This window comes from Rissa tridactyla, chromosome 6 (assembly GCF_028500815.1).
Source record: "Rissa tridactyla isolate bRisTri1 chromosome 6, bRisTri1.patW.cur.20221130, whole genome shotgun sequence".
In the NCBI taxonomy this organism is placed as follows: Eukaryota; Metazoa; Chordata; class Aves; order Charadriiformes; family Laridae; genus Rissa; species Rissa tridactyla.
This window is the reverse complement of record NC_071471.1, coordinates 54,198,595-54,217,597: the sequence shown is the minus strand read 5'-3', so window position 1 is coordinate 54,217,597 and position 19,003 is coordinate 54,198,595. Positions and strand designations below refer to the sequence as shown.

At 38.0% G+C, this 19,003-nt stretch overlaps 1 protein-coding gene across 3 annotated transcripts in view; it reads right to left on the bottom strand.

Moving 5' to 3' along the window:
• Positions 1-9,238: 9,238 nt before the first annotated feature.
• KIF20B (kinesin family member 20B) overlaps positions 9,239-19,003 on the bottom strand; it is a 42,183-nt gene continuing 32,418 nt past the window's right edge. For all 3 annotated transcript variants that reach the window (XM_054207466.1, XM_054207464.1, XM_054207463.1), the window contains 5 exons: positions 15,795-15,998; positions 13,526-13,603; positions 12,642-12,789; positions 10,706-10,848; positions 9,239-9,417 (listed from right to left, as the gene is read on the bottom strand). In XM_054207466.1, coding sequence (XP_054063441.1) covers positions 9,340-9,417; positions 10,706-10,848; positions 12,642-12,789; positions 13,526-13,603; positions 15,795-15,998 — 651 coding nt within the window. In that variant the 3' untranslated portion in view covers positions 9,239-9,339. The remainder of the gene's footprint in view (positions 9,418-10,705; positions 10,849-12,641; positions 12,790-13,525; positions 13,604-15,794; positions 15,999-19,003) is intronic.

Genomic DNA, 19,003 nt, shown 5'->3' with positions numbered 1-19,003 from the left:
CACTTAATCTCTAGGAAAGAGAAACCAAATGGAATGATGGAAATTAAAAAAATATGCGTAACATCAAGGCTGAACAGGTAACTGTAAAAGTGACATGAGAGACAAAACAAAAAGGTCAGAAGAATGAAAGGCAGTGAGACAGGTAGATATCAATACTTCTGAAAGGCATTCAAAAAGAGATATATGTAGATAGCATTTGATGCAAAATACAATCTTTAATATAACATTCTTGGCTAGGTTGGAATAGCCTATGATTAAAGAGCCCTCTTTCTTCCCCTAACTTCATTGTATTTGCTGGAGAGGTTAGGGAGCCCATAACCATACCAGTTAGTGTCCACCTTGCTTTTTATCTGTAGAGCATTGACCTATAAACAAAATATTTTCCCTAGTGGCTATAGCATTAAAGCAATGCAGTGATGAGAAAGGTCATTCTACACAGGATTTTGAGCTGTTTTTCCTAAAGTAAAAAATGAAATTTCAAAATTCTTTGGGAATGAAATATTATCAATGTGTTTCGGTCAAGCAGAAAATTTCATCTCTGTAAATCACAAATAATAAGCAAACACATCTTGCATTTGTCTCTCTCTCTCTATCTATCTTGTACTGGAACATAGATTTCTGTTTCCCAGAACACTGAAATGTTTAAGATATGAAGTACTTAGCATTTTGGCAATATCTGCACAACAGAAATTTCCGCTTTCATCAGCTACGTTTATTGCATTAGCAAACAGGAGTCACTCTTTAAATGAAATTCAACTTCAGGATTTTTCTTTGAAAAGCTGTCATGAGAGATGAGGAGACTGACTGTACTTGCTATTTCATTTTTTATTACTCATTTGCATCACGAGAGTCTGACTACGTTTATGAAGTTTAATTTACAAGGAAGAGAAAATTTTCTTTGTGTGAGATTGTCCAAGAGATTTCCTGCTGGGAACTTGGTGTTCCAGCTTTACTTAAGCAGCATCCGCAGGAGCAAGCACTTCACCAGGCCTTTTTCCATAAGCAAAAAGTTTAACAGTCAATATTAGTGTTGAGAGTATCTATCTAATCATCTTAACATTATTAACAGACTCTAGAGGAAATTAATGCCATATGGCATTTCACACTTTGACATCATACGCTTAAAAAGATGACATAAATTAACCTCAAAGCACTTTCTCCAGAATTTGTTTCAAAATATTGGAAGTCCTTTTTTAAAAAAACAAGGATTATTGACATTTATTATTTGGACAACAGGTTTTAGCTGGCTAAACTGCTCAGAAAGACATCCAGAGCATCTTGCGCGCAGACTTCCCACAAAGCAATCCCTTCCCTAATTTCAGAATTAGTCATCAAACCACAGACAGCAAACCAACCAAGACTGTTTCTTAGTGACTGTGGGGCGCTTAGTGCTCCAGAAGCTGCATACCAGGAGATTTACGCTTCATAAGGGGAAGACTTCAACAGGAGATTGGAAAGTAAAAAAGTCTGCTTTTTTCCTCACCTCCCACCACACTTAAGGAAAGACAGAAACACTTTAACGAGAGGGAAGCTGGTATGTGTCAGAGTAAAGCATTTCCTGGGATGTTCCTGTTGAGTTTTTTCCCCCCCAAGAGGAACGTGTCTTATTTAAGTACCCACACGAGCCTCACATTTAGTGATATCAGATCAGGGCTAGTGACATTACTCCCTGCCAAGAGAGGACTAAGTGACTTCTTCAAACACCTGTGAGCCTAGAGGTGTCCCTGTAAAAATGCTTTCCTCAGGAACTCAGTCATTGCCTTCACTTCAACACACAGCTACGCTCAAAGCATGAGCTAGATTGCTTCACAGCCACTTTTCAAAGACTTCCCTGCCACAGAAGCAGCCTGCTCCTTCTGTGGGGACCAAATGCACGGGCTTTTTCATCTTTTCTCCAAATGCCTCTTCCTCCTCAACATTTTAAATCCCAAATACAAAGATACAGATAAAACACATCCGAATCATCACAGGTGATAAAGCCAGAGTTTCTTGTGGGAGAAAGGGAGGATGTCAACCAGTGCAGCAGCATCTCAGCTGTGACTGAAACCTGTCTGTTCTCACAGATGATCACAAAGCTTTCTTCCAATAAGGAAACCCTTGGATCTGTCATCATAACATCCATTTCACAGGAGGAGGTTGCAACCTCACATGTGTGGAGCAAAGCCTGAGACCTCCGAACACCTCTCGCATTTAGAAGTCAAATCCCAGTTCCACTGAAGTCAGTGACACAGTTTAAATAATTAACCAAAAATGTGAAAAGTAACATCATGTTAAATGCTGAGAGGCTGGCGTAGCTGGGAGTAAGTGCAGGTAACTTCATTCCACTTACAACTTGGCAATAGGGAGCTCGGAGGCAATGCAGAAATGACAAGCCAGGGTGTTTAACCCTTCCTCAGCTGATTGCTATGTGGTACCCATGGCCTGGCTCTGGATGACAACACCGTAGCATCCCGGAGGGTTGCAGAGAGGAGCCAGCACTGACTAGTTTGCTAGGAAAACCTAGTAGTAAGCGAGCAGTACCGAAAAATAGTTGTGTAGTAATAAACGACTCTCTCGCCCTCATCACCTCGCAAAGCCTCAGCTCAGATGGAACCCACTGACGACACAGTGTCTTAGAATATTTTCAATAGCTTTGAAAGATAACCCAGTAAGTCACAGCAATTAAATGTCAGAGGTTCTCAAACTGACAAAACTGCTATGTTAAATGTTTCAATTAAAAGAAAAAAATGAAGCAACTTATTTTCCCTGCTTGTTGTGCATTATGAAAATGCACACAAATAATTGAGACTTATGAAACACAAAGTGACATTTTATAAAATGTAAATTTTGTAGCAATAAAGCACAAGATCAGTGTAGTAAATGCACTGCTGCCTTTTTTTTTTTTTTTTTTTTTTTACACAGTGGAGGCTAGTGAATTAGGCCATTCTCATGATAAAAATGCTATTTTTTTAAGAAAATGTTATTTTTTTAAGAAATAGTGCTTCTGTGATGTAATTGTGTATTACAAAGCATTGATAGAGATGAAGGCTCTTAGCTTCCTGTGTTCCAAGTTGTTCATTCTCACCCCGACGATGCCTTTGCCTCTAATGTCAGACGGTCAGTAACTCGCAGATTTCTGTAATGGAAATATTTGCTCAAGTAATTTGCAGATTGCAGTTAATCAGAATCAGCATCAATGGCCTCACCAGTCATTTCAAGATATAGTGTTTCATTTTGCAATCTAGTCCTGAGGCATTCTGCTGTCTTCTGGAAGCATTTGCCCAGGTCTCATTAATACTGGAAGGAGAAAACAGTTTTTATCTGATTGGATTCCTTTTTTTCTAGGGGGGTTGGAACTAGGTGACCTTTAAGGTCCCTTCCAACTCTAACCATCCTATGATTCTGGATCATTCTATTACCAGCTGCTTTTAAAGCAATTCACTCCTGTCAAACACTCAAGTACTCACTTGTGTCAGCTTCCTTGGAGCAATTGAAGCCGTAGAAGATTGCATGGGGACATAGTGCCAGCCAAGAACATTTCAACTGGCTCATCTGACTACGCCCAAAGTCTTAAAAGGTCACCGAGGGGAAGATTAGTATTTGGGGTTTTGCACAGAACCTGTGCAATCATTTTTACTGTTGCTTTGAGGTATTAACACATGTGAAAGCAAAGATACTATTTAAGGGCTATTGACCACAGATGACAAGGACAGGACATCTAAATCTTCCTTGATGAGTCATGCACACACAAGCATAGCTAGTTAGCTTTCTCCAAACACAGAGTCAGAATTACACACTTTATATGAGGTCTCCAAGATGAAGTATACCTGCCCATAAGTTACACTACTTTAAGGGGATCTAAAGTAGACACGCTGTTTAGTGTTCTAAGGTATGTTATCCACACATCCCCTCCCTTATCCACAGAGGTTTTTTTTTCGCCAGAATTTTCTATTCTCTCCAATCTGACATGAAGCAGTACTGATGTATCGCATTAGCAATTCATCTACAATTAAAAGGACTCCCTTTTATAAGCCAAACACACTTTAAACAGTTGGAAGTGAACTGAAAGAGGCGCAGGCTCATTTTACCCAATTTTTCTAGCTAATTAATGAATTGAAAAAGCTGGTCTTTCAGTTAAACTCTAAAAAAAAAAAAACCGTCCCCAGATAAGCGTTTCAGAACTCATCTTTCAGCAGCAATTTGAGGACACATGGAGTCTTCAATCATTTTTATGTTATAAAATAAGGCAAAACTTGCTTTTCAGAATATTCCTAATTCCCATAGATCATTCAAAAAACAAAACAATGTTTAGCACGACTATATAGTACAACTTTATCCATCAATACAAAGATCTATAAATATTAAATCCAGCAACTTTGGAAGCAAATTCTTCCTTAATGAATCTGATCTCTTACTTTCTCTTAAGCCTTGGAGGACCTCTAATTCTGTCTAATTAATTTTTCAATGGAAATATCCTTTTTATCTTGTTAGAAGTATATAAGCTCCCGTGAAATATTAGTGTGCAGCAATGCATGAACAGGTTACAGTAGACATCAGTGCATATAAACCAATACTTCACCACAGAATCCTGACCCAAGAAACAAAATCCTGTATGACAGGGCTGTATGCTGATTCCTTCTGCACATAGGTACGTCATTGTAACAGGGGAAAAAAAAAAAAGATCTGGAGGACTAAGATTTTGAGAAGAGAGTCCAGCAAGGCCCCATTCTGAACTTTTTATGAAGCTTGGCTAAACGGGATGAAAAGGAGGTTAGTTTAAGACAAAAGTAAAACATTTCTGCCCCCTGTACCTGAAGCCGAAATTCTCACAGCGGAGTTTCGAGATCTCAAGCGGTGTCTCAGCGCCACCTCCTGGGGATTTTGCTGTCATACACGAGACACGTTAACCGGCTCTGTAGAGACCTAAATAGGCACGTTTTATTAAAGTATTTTTATTTTTCTTCTCTTACAAGTTTGATCAAGTTTTAGGAACGTTCGAGTACTTGAATGATCTACAGGAAGCTACCCCGTCACTGAAAAAAATATCACCCAAAAATATTCTGCTCCCTTTTCTCACTTAAACTCCAGAATCACCTTCAACTTCATGAACAGTCTGATCAAATGGTGCTGCTCTTCCTCCTTGTTTGTTTTTTTTTTTTTTTTGGCGAAGAGAAAAGCTTAACCTATATGAAGGAGGGTCCTCATATTTTCCTTCCAGAAGCCTTCATTATGTCTGTAATTGGAGTACCATGAGGACAGCAAGAGAAAAAAAAATGTTCAAAGGAGCCGAAGTTGAACAAGAAATAGTCTTTTCAAGACGAAGCTTAACAAAAGTTAGGGCAGCTTGATATTAGTATTGCATCGGCTATTTTCTAAGAATTCTGTCTCACAGCATGACATGCTCAAAAGGAACTACTCAAATCCAATAGTGTTGCTGTTCAAGGCACTTAGCAGAATTCAGATGTTACACCAGAAATAGAACTGTCTCCTACTATGGAAGAGTTTCCTTCCTTGTATGGGAAAACAAAGCACCAAAGAAGTGAGGACAAGCCTTAAGAGTCTGTTATTAAAGTTATAAGGATCTAAGCTTATTCTCTTGGTAAAAGGAAGCTTCATTTTAAGTATCATAAGTTTTCAATGCATAGAAGAGATTGATTCTGAAATAGGTTGTCCTATTTCAGACAGTTTCAGAAACTAGCTTTACTCAAATTTGGGAAGGGGAGCAAAACAGTGGAAGTCATTGTTGCTACCCCAGGAGATTTATTTTTTTTTTTGTCAGATTTGGGTTCTCTTTACATATCAGCGCTGCTTGACCTAATTTCATATACAGAAGCTCCTATTCCCCTCTTCAGTCAATGATGCACAGCGACACATGCATCACACATCATTGTTGGCGTACAACTTTCCTACAGCCAAGAAAGTTCTGAAGAGAACAAGGAAAATTTAAGTATTATGAGATGTCTTCTCTGTGTTAAAATATAGGCCAAATTTCTATTAAATGGTGCTTATCTTAGTCCTGGCTAGATAAAGAATTGAGCTCTCCTCCATTAATGGACCGAAACTATTCTCTTTGCTCTCCAAGCAAATTGGTGAACCGTACACTAACGCAAAAATAAAATAGAGGAAGCATATTCATCCTCAGCTTTTAATTAGCTACAGTACTTACCAGGGAGAGTCAGAAGGCAAACTGTCCTGAAACACTTTTTGCTTTGTTCTCCAGAGGAGCTGCAAGAAGGACAACACCAAGCTAGCCTCAGCCTTGACCAGGAAAAAAGTATTTCCCATTACTTCCAGAGAACTGAAAGTGAACACCTTTATACGCGATAGTATCAAAACACCCCTGCTTTTTTGGATTCGTTTTTTTCCCTTTCATATCACACTCATGTTGTTCCTCCTCAGGAAGTAATTGATAATTCCTGACCTAGACACAGAGTACGACTCATTTTCTAGGCTACCAACATATAGGCTCAAACTCCAAGAGCTGTGGGAAGTACAGATATCACAATCCCTTAACCAAAGCAAAGGGAGCATGCTTTATTTCTGTATATATTAAAAGTCTAACAATGGAGTTTGATAAACAAGCTTACACCTATGAAGGAATTTAACTCAGTGCAGTTCTTGCAATTGCAAAGGCTATTCTAGGGGCAAAAGACTAGAATAAGCAAAATAGACAAAGTTTTTGTGCATGTATATGGAGCTACTCTAATTCTCAGATTATGTTGAAAACACCCATTCAAATGGCTTCTAGAAAAAAAAAAAAAAACAGGTTTTCATATAGCCTCAGATAGCTCAGCAACACTGATAAAGTTTTCATACATATAAGAACTTAGAAAAGTTGGCAATAGAGATAGAATTATGTTAGCATTCCTGAGTATCACAGTGGCTTGACTAAGTTGAGATACTGTACTTCCTAGTTAGTTGCAGAGATAAATAAATTGCAATTTACCAGAGTAATTGAAATGAACTCTGTTAAGTGTTTCATCACTTGTTATTTACCCATGAAATCAGAAAGAAGCATAACTTATTTGAAACTACGAAGTTTTATATTTGATAGAGAGAAGAACAAACACTATCAACCAGCAATTTCAGAGACATCAAATGGCTGAAGATATTTCTATTACTTTCCACACACTTGAATCAATAAAATCATACATGCGACAATCAAGTAATTCAGCATTCTTCCAATCCTGCATTTACCTTGCAAATGTTTTTTGGTTAAATAAGAGCTATAAGGCCATTTGATGATTTAATGATAAGCAATCAAACTGTCATTCAAGGCAACGCAGTGGCATACGAAATTCACTGCAGGCAAGCGCAAGGTTATACACAGTGGAAGGAACAATCCAGCTAAACAGGCACATGCTGATGGGTTCTAAAATTAACTCAAACTATTCAGAAAAAACAAGTTAAGGGTCAAGATGAACAGCTGAGAACATCTGCTAAAAATGGAAAAAACCAAAAATGTTAAGAGAAAGACAAAGAATAAATATTCTAAGTACTGTCCCATTGTTTAAGGCTTAATGTGACTTCATCTTATTTACTGCCTCCAGCTATGAGATTTCTGTAAAATGAGCAATTTCCACCTCCATGAGATAAGAATCTTCACTGCCATGCTCTTCTATAGCCCTGAAAGAGATCAATCCAGGTATCTGGACCACAGATAGCAGAAAACAGAAGATCTGGGGAAGGACAAAGGGGCTCAAAGTATAAAATCTTACTTGTGAAGAGATATGAAGCGGCGTTACATTTATTATTGTTTAGAATTATCAGATCACCACCTGTGTTTTACATTTTTGTACTAAAATAAAAAGAGGGAAGAAAGAAGATGGTAATACCAGGCATGAGCTAACGAAAAGAAAGCCTAAATTCTCATTCACACAGACAGAAACTGAAGACACAAAGTTGAAGCAATGGAAGAGCTGAATGATTTCTGGATCAGACGCACTTTGTGACTTTCAAGTTAGAAAGAACAAACATCAATCTTTCTTTGTTAAGGACAAGATATGAAAGAGCTGGGTATAGGAAATGGGTACAACTCCACTTTACAGTCATGAAACTAGAGAAGCAACTTAGTGCGAGAATCTGATCTTACAAGTCGGGATCTACAGAACTGAACTATGCATTATCCTTCTGAAGGGACATGTCATGCTCTGATAATCTACTGAAGAACAATAGAGAAAACCATATCAGAGTTTGTTGCCGCTAAACTGACTCACAGCATTGTTGTCCACATTTAAGCTATAGTCACATAAAAATTAAAGGAAAGCTACTTCTACTAAGGAAGCAACTAACGACCCATTTTGACACTGATTTGCATTTTTAAAGGTATCATATTTGTTATTAATGCTAAACTGCAACAGCCATTTAAAGTCACTTTTTTCTTTCAAGAAAAGCAATTTTAGTCTCAGTAATAATCAGTATAATCTGATAGTCCAAGCAAAAACAATGTTGTATGGTTGGCACTAATTCAAGAAAATAAAAATAAGAAAGCTGCATGAGCACTGAATTCGAGTAAATGATCACTTACTGGGATTGTCTTGCTTCGTCCAGAGCAAGAGCAGGTCATTGTCAAAGTAATCTCAGCTCTTTCTGAAAGATGACCCGTACTGTTCTTCGGACAATACAAAATCCTATGAAATGCAATCACTGACTAAGTGACCTAAGTAAATGCTACATTGATGAAACCAAAAGTGTTTTACATGCTTACTCAGTCACTGATTATAAGCTGAAGCCTTACTATCTAAAAACTAGCTGTTCTAGTTGAGCAGAACTGGATGGTTTGAATAAAATGTCAAATTTCTATCTGAGAGCGGGTCACTTCTAATAGCAGATTAGAATTATTTGTGGGTATTATAATCCCCAAAGAATATTATGTTTAGAAATTACTTTATTTAGAAGAGTAAATAGAAGACAGTTAAAACCACCCAAGTGACAAAAAAACATTTCTTCACACAGTGCCAATTCCTTAATTTTGTCCCTTCACAGAATTTTTTTTGACTCTTTTAAAAGAATTTAAGGATATACAAATTTTGATAGACACTAATTTTTTTTCCCCACTCAAAGTTATGGTAGGTGTACTGGCCACCTGAAAAAAGCAACTTAAATCATTCCACACAAGCATAGTTCTTACTGCACAATGGATAAATTATTAACACCTCTGAAGACACTACTCCTAAAAAAAAAAAGATTCAGAGACAAGCTTTCTTGAACAGTATTTCAGCTTTAATGGAGTCAGAACTGGAAACCATCAGAACAATTCTATACGTCTACATATAGACTTTGGACCATGACTAAGTATCTGTTGCCTCCTGTAATACAACAGAAATATGCCCTAAGAAATAAAAACAAGCTTTTGCAAGATTATTTAGCTAGTTTTGATCGTAGCCGTCGCTTGATGATTAGATGATCACTTTCCTTCTCTTTTTGTTCTATAAAGATCTGAAAAAGACAGTATTTCAAGAGTTATTCAGCATTTCTTCAGAGACAAGTGACAGGTACTTCTAGACCCACGTACCCAACATGTTTTTTCCCAGAAGCTGTTTTCAGAATGAAATTTGACTATTATCTTTTAGTCAGAGGTCTCCAGGGTAGAGAGACCGTTTTAGTGCAACATTATTAGCAACAAATACTGGGAACACAGAAAAACCTGGTTTTGCTGAAAAAACCAAAGTCCAAAGAAAAACATGATCTGAAAGCAGCTCTCACTTCTAATCTCTAATACTCATTTTGTGAAACAAAGTGTTCAGAAGACATATTTTTAGGTTAAATTGCTTCAGTTTTCTCTGACTTTCCAGGGATTCAGTCTTTCACTTTTCCTTTCACTTCCCAAGCTTCTCAGCTTCTTTTGGTCTCCTATGGACAGCATTTTAGTTTCTGCTGCATCTATTTATAGAATTTACAGAATACCCAGTAGGATATCTCAGTATGGACACAAACACTCACCACAGCAAAGGGAAGAAAGGGTTGAACAGAGTGAAGAGAGGTGCTGCCAACAGAGCAAGCATATGGTCAGCACTAGATAGGATAATTGTCAAAACCGTAACGTTGATTTCAGAAACAATATCTGGCCTATAAGACTTTATAGGCTGGCTTAGGGCAACACAATTTGCCCACCCAGAAGGCTAGATAACCTGTGCTTTGGAAAAGCATGGATGTATCCACATCCTAAAGTAACCCAAATATCAGCTGAGCATAAATGGAATCGGAAACTACCTTAGGCGCTTACTTGCCCTGCAAAGTTAATTGTACATGAAGACCTTTACCTTTAGTGTTTCAATCACACTGTTCCAAATCTATGGATCCCTCAATGGTCTCTATTTCTATATTCCTTTTATACTACACTTAAATGAACACCATTTCCATACTGGAAAAAACAAATTAAGACTCAACTGCTGTAGTAGAGGAAAAAAGTAATCCTCCACATACAACTAAGATATCTATGATTCCAAATGTAAAGATCTCTCTGTGATTGCTGTATCACCTATACAGTAAGACAGCAGTCAAGTACAGAGAAGACAGGTGAGAAAACAGAGAAAAATTAAGTAAAACAGCAGGAAGAAAAGAACAAAAGGAATGGTTAGGTAGAATCGAGAAATAAGTCAGTACTTTCAAACCTCTTCTGCAACTTGATCATATCTTTAGGTTTGTTCTGTCCCCCTAATAGTTTATTTTAAGCCAAGATTATAGAAATGCAGTACAGTGGACAGAACAGTAACTTATGACTTACTGAAGAAGCGGGGATATCTAGAGGGCAAGAAATATCAGTTGAATACAGTTTTCTCTTAGCTCGCTTTGGCTTGAGATCGGTTTCTTTCACACCTTCTGGTTCTGCAGACTTGGGAGAGCTTATTGTCGCAATCAGCTTCTTTGCTAGAAGAAAAAAGTTATTGTAAATCAACGTCTTACTGGTTTTGTGAGCCTCAAAATTAATGCATAAAGCAAACTGTATTAAAAACAATTTAAAGATAAACAGATGCAGCCTGAAGTTTAAATATAAAAATTCAGAAGCGGTATTTGACTGCCACAGTTTTCTGTAGCTTCAGTTGCCAAAAAAAAAATAATCAGTTAACATTCAGATTTCACTGGAAGTTTAGCACTTCAACAGGAGTTGAACAACAGGCTTAACTTCTTTGTGCTGACAGAAGCACAGTGTAGAGTCAGTTTTCTCCTTATACTTGGAAGGTTTTATCAAACTAGTACTAGCACTAGGTCTATAAAGAGATGAGCATATGCATATTATGAGATAGAGGAAAGAAGAAATCCCAAACAACTCAAATTGGTTGGATGGCTGCATCCAGAGGGTAGTGGTTAACAGCTCAATATCCAGATGGAGATAGGTAACAAGTGGTGTCCCTCATGGGTCCATACTGGGACCAGTACTGTTCAATATCTGCATCAATGACATAGACAGTGGGACCAAGTGCACCCTCAGCAAGTTTGAGGATGACACCAAGCTGACTGGTACAATTGACACACCTGAGGGAAAGAATGACATCCACAGGGACTTGGACATGTTTGGGAAGCGTGAAGAGGTTCAACAAGGCCAAGTACAGGGTCTTGCACCTGGGGTCAGGGCAACCCCTGATATCAATACAGGCTGGGGGATGAAGGGATTGAGAGTAGCCCTGCTGAGAAGGATTTGGGGGTATTGGTGGATGAAAAGCTGGAGGCCAGCCATATTCTGGGCCACATCAAAAAAAAACATGGCCAGCAGGTCAAGGGAGGTGATTCTGCCCCTTCACTCAACTCTGCCAAGACCACACCTGGAGTACTGCATCCAGCTCTGGAATCCTCAGCACAGGAAAGACCTGTTGGAGCTGATCCAGGAGGGCCACAAAAATCAAAGGGCTGGAGCACCTCTCCTGTGAGGTCAGGCTGAGAGAGTTGGGGCTGTTTAGCCTGGAGAAGAGAAGGCTCTAGGGAGACATTATTGTGTCCTTTTAGGACTTAAAGGAGGCCTACAGGAAAGATGGGGACAAACTTTTGAGCAGGGCCTGTTGCGATAAGACAAGGGGAAATGGCTTTAAGCTAAAAAAGGGAAGATATAGCACTGGAACAGGTTGCCCAGAGAGGTGGTAGATCCCCCCCATCCCTTGAAACATTGAAGGTCAGGTTGGACGGGGCTCTGAGCAACTTGATCTATTTAAAAATGTCCCTGGTCATTGCAGGGAGGTTGGACTAGATGACTTTTAAAGGTTCCTTCCAACCCAAACTATTCCATGATTTTAAGGTAAGATTTGGAGTTTGGATTCAGCTCTTGATATTTTAGAGAGCAGTAGGGCAAGTTTCTGAAATTGCCTTTAACTGTTTTATTGTAAGGAAGAACAATGTAACTTGGACATTTTGAGCTTAACAGTTGTCATTGCTTTTATGATAAACTTATATGCACATATTCCATGCTGTGTCCTTTCATTCCACCTGGTTTACTTTTCACACTTAACCTAAACTTCAAAACTGTGTTGTCCTTGCAGTCAAGGCAGCCTTTTCTACTCTGCAAGATTCAATATAGCAGGCCTCAATTCAGACTCCATTATTTTATAAATGAAGGAACAACTTAATGCAGCAGACATGTCCTTATACAACATACACATTAATAGATTACAGTAGGAAAAAGCCATTCTACAATGTGAATGTGAAATAAGCCTTAGTTATTCTGTACAAACCTTTAGAGTGAATAATAGTAGGAGAACTTTGGAAAAAATCTCCAATTTTTTGTAGTGTTCCATCTTTCTTTTTAGCTGACGTTTTACTTGAAGTAGATTCTTGCTTTCTTAAGGAGTATTCTTTTCTGAATGACTGTGTAGTAGACATCTGTACAGAAATACAGGATCATTGCATAAGTTGAAAATTGACTTAACTTCAAGTTTAATTCCATTTTATTTGGCTTTCAAGCTGACACTGAGCTTTGCTACTGACACCTCTGTTCGTTATACTAACAATACTACCACCGCAAGCAATGCAGACAATCTCATTTTATACCCAGAAGAAAAAAAAACGTCAGTTTCACAGAATACATTTAAAGGCATAAGTAATATAGGAAAAAAATAGTTTCTTTAAAAAAAGTAAATTCAAAGTTGTGGAGTATTTCATTAGACAAGCTGTTCTAGTTATAAATAAACAGGACAAGACTGATGGGGAAAATAAATCTACTACCCACCCTCTGAACTTGCCCAGATTATTACTAAGGCCTAAAATCATCTTTTTACAGTTGTCATGACTATACATGATGACATGAACCTTAGTTTTACTTTAAAGACATTGCCTATAAAATCATATATACTATGTTCAAACTAGTCTTCATAACTATTCAACATACAACATCCTTCCCTTTGAATCATTGTGTGCTGCAGCTAGTACACGTTCTCAGCAAATACAGACTTACTCTCTTTGGTTAGCTTATAGAGTTTAGTAGGAAACAATATAAGTGTTTAAGAATCCTATTCAATTACATAGATAAGATACTGCTGCATAAGAATGTTTGCTCCTTTTACAAGTCCACTTTTACAGAAAAGGCCAAATTAACTTCAAAAATAGAACAAAACCAAACCATTTTCTTGTTGCTTGTAGAAGGCGAATTACTCATAGCGGGTTTTGCATTTTTCTTGTTCTCACTTTTCACAAAATCCTAAGAAAATAAATATGACAAATTTTAACTAGGTTTCTTCTGGAAAGAACAACAATTATTTATATTCTAGAAGCAGTCACTGTTTAAATGCTATGACTAACAGTAGGGAGGCATTGGCTAATACTGGATGGGGTAACTATTCAAGTGTGAATTAAATGCCAAAAAAACTTGTAGAAGGGAACTAGAAACACTTGTAGTTAAACCATTCTGACATTTACTATTTTCTTCTCTCCATTATTTCCAGTACTTTTGGCTTTAAGATATTTTGCAAGTGAACACACAAATTTAAATTAAGTCAATAAATCTAAATGTAAATTCAGATCTATGGTGACAACTATAAAAACAGGTTCGTCGTTAGCATAGTACCATTGTTAAACCGTCATTGTGAAGTGGTGCGTGCCCAGAGTTTTCAGATAACTAATAGCCACACCAACTGATAACAGTCAAAAAAAAAAAGAGAAAGAGGATTTGGTTTTGTTTGTTTCTAAAAATACAAGGATTTTTTTGTTTTACTTTTTAAAGATTTCGATGAGTAGTACGTGGTTATTTTAGCACCACAGGTTTCCCCTCAGTCCTTAATTTTAGTGATGAAAAGTGTGTTTTCCAGTTTTAGGAAATTTAAGAAAAAAATTGTGTCTTCAGTAGACTTGTGACAGTTGAAGTTACTGAATCATTTTATAATCTATTTCTGTTTAACAGAAGTAACATGAAAATAGCATTTATGAGCAACACTCAGGTGAATAAACAAGCAAAAGCAATAAGATACTTTTAGATTTAGTTCCATGTTATTGAAAAGTTACTTAGATAAATGTTATCCCATAAGGGTAGGAACATGGACTACTACACTATGAAAGGATTTAAGTGGTTTGGTAAAAAAAGTCTTCTCTAAAAACTTGGGTAACTACATTAGATGGAAAACATTGATCTCTAAGTAAGGTTCGGTACTTTTTCAGTGCCTTCAGAAGGGTAGTTATTTTTACACCTACATTTCCAGCAGCCTGGGAGAATATGACTCTTGAAGAAAATTGGTCCAAGACACAAGTAGTTTAAATGAACTCTGGATGTTATTCCAGAATGAAGTGTTGAATGCCAGTTGAATTAACTTACACAGTTTTTAACATTACTGTTGCAATCCAGGTTTAACAAAATGAGTTTATTGAAGTACTGTTGATGTACCAAAGATATTATTTTCCTCAACTATTTTACTAAGAAATTAAAAGAAAATATCACTTGGGAATGACAGAATGAGAAATGCTAGAAAAGCATAAGATGGTTCATTCCCCAGCTGAGAGAAGATCACACTCTGAAAGACATCAGTTACCACCTGTGACAGTATCACCTGTCAGCTTCAAAAGTCCTTAGAAGTAGAGAGATTCATAAGCCCTCCGAAGTAGGATTACAAGTATGTAAGTACCACCACAAGGTGGTCCTAGGGTTTCATAGCCTTTTTAAGTGTCTTAGAGATAGCTATGTTGGTGCTAATGCAGAGAAATGCAGAGAAAAGGAACATACAGTTCAGGTAGGAGCAGTGAAGATTCTTACCAACTTGAACTGCTGTGGAGCTTTAGTCTTACATGTAAACACTACTGCACATTAAGAAGGCTGGAGCAAATAATGAGCACAACTGAAGGAATTAAATAGGAATCATGGTTTATGGAAAACAAGAAAGCTCAGGTGCTGGTACAATTACTCCCTTTACGTACAAAAAGATCAAAGAAAACACAGGCTGTAGACAAAGTCAAAGGAAGTGGTCTTGAAACTCTGAAATGCATTGAATAAACCCAGGGGCTTAACTTGTAATTGCCTATTAGAAGAGATTATAATTGATACCAATGATTGCCTAAAACAAAAGGAGCAATTCTATAGAACTGGTCCATAATCCCACAGATCAAGGCCAGAGACAGGAATAAATCGTACCAGGAGGGAGAGAGAAATGTATAGGGTAAAGAGAAACTGCGAATAAGGGACAAGGGGCTAAAGTCTGGATAAATTGAAGTCTATGACCTTATTCAGCACAGGCCAGAGATCTACCACAGGGCTGGGGGCAGGCAGGGAGATGTTTCAGTATGCCCTAGATATATCCTTAGGATCTCAGTGAGAATCAGAAGATAAGGATAGGATTTCAACAAATGATCAGAGTAATACATCACAAAACTGCACAACATATTTTATCAGTTGGTCTAGAACATACCTCATCCATCTCTTCACTCTTCCGTTTCTTTCTTGGCTTGAGCATTTTAACTGTAACTGGTAAGGTGCTGCCCTGGTGTTTCACCTCTATCTTATTGGGTTGCAGAGGTGTGAACTGGATTTCCATCTCTGGTTTTGGGAACCGACTAGTTTTTCCATTTTCTGTGGACACTTCCAGAGAGTCAAGGACAACTTCTGAATGGTCCTGCAAGCATATGGAAATTTTTAGAAAACAAGTTTTAAAATAACTATGAGTTAAAAAACTATAATGCATATTCCTCGCCAGTGGATTGCAAAGCAAGCATTCTATTTTCTAGTTGTTAGCTTTCAGGACACTTGTAATAGAAGTGAAGAAATCTACTTCAACTACAGCAGAGCTTAACTTTTGTTTTCTAAAACTTTTTTGTTAAATTTAAAAAAAAAATTAACATTTCTATCTATGATCACAGAACTTAGATTTCCTTGCTGAACTCAGCCTGGTACTTTGTTTCCAAGTCATTTTCCTCAGGAGCAGAGACAGCTAGTCACAGTATTCACAGCTAGCAGTAGTAGAATTGACACCATTTTCTTCATCTTAACTCTGCTGCTCCTTAGGAACTAGGCAGTAATAGGAGCTTTTGACAGGGAAGTATAGTCTTTCTCTAGCTTATCTTTAGGGAGATTTCTTTTCCCCTCCTACACTAGCCAAGTTACTTGTATAAGTAACAAGGTCCAACTGGCAAGCTACAAGCCAAATTCAACCTATGAGAGACTTCTACATCACTATCTGTTCTCTGGAGGAAGAGCAGGCATTCAGGCAGCACTGTTGCCTGCAAGCTGAAGACCTTGTCACAGCCAAACTGCAAGAACTGTGCAGCAAGGGTGGGATGGAAAGGTCAGTTTGCACAACTCTTCTTGCCCAGCAGCACTTACCTTCCACCATCCACCCAACCGCTGTTTTTCCTTAGCAAAACCAGCAAGAAAGTCAAAGCTGCAGCCTCCCTGGCTCCCACACCTCTATGGCAGCAGTTCAGCTGCTGGCTGGCACACAAAAATGAATTCAGCAGCTGTTTGAGTGAAACCTGGAAGACAGGCTGCTGGGGTTGTTGGTGGTGAGAAATGGCAGGTGGCTGCTACTACTGCTGGTAGTAGGGTCCCAAACAGACTAGGGGCTGTTGCTTCTCACGCTGGTTCACCCTGCAGGGTAACTTCCTCCTCTCAAAAAGGAAAATGATCAAAGCTCACGGAAAGCCAAAAGGTAGTCACCTTCTTCAACGGGCTTTGCTGGGATTCTGAGTAGGAATACCAACAAAACTGCATTCCCAAATATAGACTTGGCTAATAAAAAGTTTTCTTTATAACTGCTACTTCATGAGAGTTAGCAATCAGAAAGTTACATAGGAATGGTTAGTGTCATTAGCTAAATAAAGCTACACACAGGAATCCTGCAGTGGAAGAAAGCAAATCCAATTTCCCCTTCCATTGCTCATCCATTTAAAAGGGTTTATATTTTTTTTATTTCAGGTGACTTATCTAATCATCAGCCATTTCATAAGCATTGGTGAGAGGTAAGTTTTCAAGAGCACACAGTTGAAGTCAGATATAATTATTCACATTGTTAAGTTATACAGCTTTTATTTCCACCAAAAGTCACTAAATCAGGTGTTCTGATCATCAAGAAAGGGATTTGCAGAATAAAACTTTAGAATTATTCAGGCAACAGGACACATTTTCTTTCTTATTCTGCATTTAGCAAAATCCATACAACTGCATAAGATTTTCAAATTTAAAGTTTTATACCAACCTCACTTAATGAAGAGACACTGCTAGGACATAGAGATAATAAATAATTCTCTTTAACTTCATATCTTACTGGAATACTTTGTCCAGCTATAGTATTAGTTTTGCTTTGTTTTTCCATAAACTGTAAATATTTAGAATGAGTAAAGATTATGCTAGACTGTAAACCTCAAAATATTTTGAATTTTCTATAAAAGCTGAAGTGTAGACAGCTGATGAACACCTGGGCTGAAAGACAACACAAGATTAAGCCAGTAACATCTATTCACAATGTGATCATTAAGTGTGCCCTACTGGGTCTCACCAGCAGTCCAATATTCTGCCTTCAAGACTAGCAAGGGAGATGCTATTTAGGGATAACACGTGTGATCCTGTGGCTGCCTTGTTGTCTGTTACCTCCATAGTCTCCCAGCACTGTCAGTTGTTGCATCAGAAGTGTCAGAGGGTACACTTCTGCCTAATCCTCAGAGTACCCATTTATGAATGCATTTATAGGTTTCTACTACAAATTTTTCTAATCCCTGCTGGTAGTACTGGTTTCCACCACTTCCAGAAGAACACTAGCTGCTTCATGTAGGAATACGCTGTTTTAACTGTCTTAAAATTATCTCCCAGTAGTTTCATCAAGCGCTGCCCAGTTCTTGCAGGATCTTAGGAAGGACTGTTTTACGTTCTCTTTACCCACCACAACCATGATTTTGTAAGCCTCAGCCCCATAACCCTCTGGTTGCCTTAACCTCTCCTATTCAGAGTGCCAGTTTCTTAACCTCTCCTCACAAGGCAGGAGACACATATCACCTTGATCACTTTACCCCATTCACTTCACCACCATAACAGTTTCCTCACACGATAATCCTGTTAGCAGCCTCTCCTTATTCATAACATCAAATATTGTTGCTACTGGCTTGAGGCAAATACTTCATCACCAATTGTTCACGATGATTCTTCTCTATAACTAATTTTATAGCAAAAACCTAATTTTATGGTGCTTTCTTAGCTGTTATTACAAAGCTGTATAAAGCAGTAGCCCTTCTGAGCACTATTCTGTCCTCCCTCATACATCACAAGCTTTATCTATAAGGCACTAGCTGAATTGATGAAGTAGCAAGAAACTAGCCAGACAGTCTTATTTAGCAGTAGACAGGAAAGAGATAGAGATGCATTTTGGCATTCAGTCCAGTTCTGCAACAAGAGCAGAATTGTGTCTTCTAGCAGCCAGGGAAGGGACTCTTAGGAAATCCATGTTCAGCCCTGTTCACTGTTAATTAGAAATGGAGCCACATATCATTAATTCAGTTTAGCAGGAGAACTACCTCACTAAATACTGTTCATGTAGCACACAAGGGTTTGGTCAGAATCAGGAGTGTCACTATGGTTGCAAGCCTTTTAGTTTTTGTTCAGGAAATATATAAAGTTGTGTAAGCTTCAAAT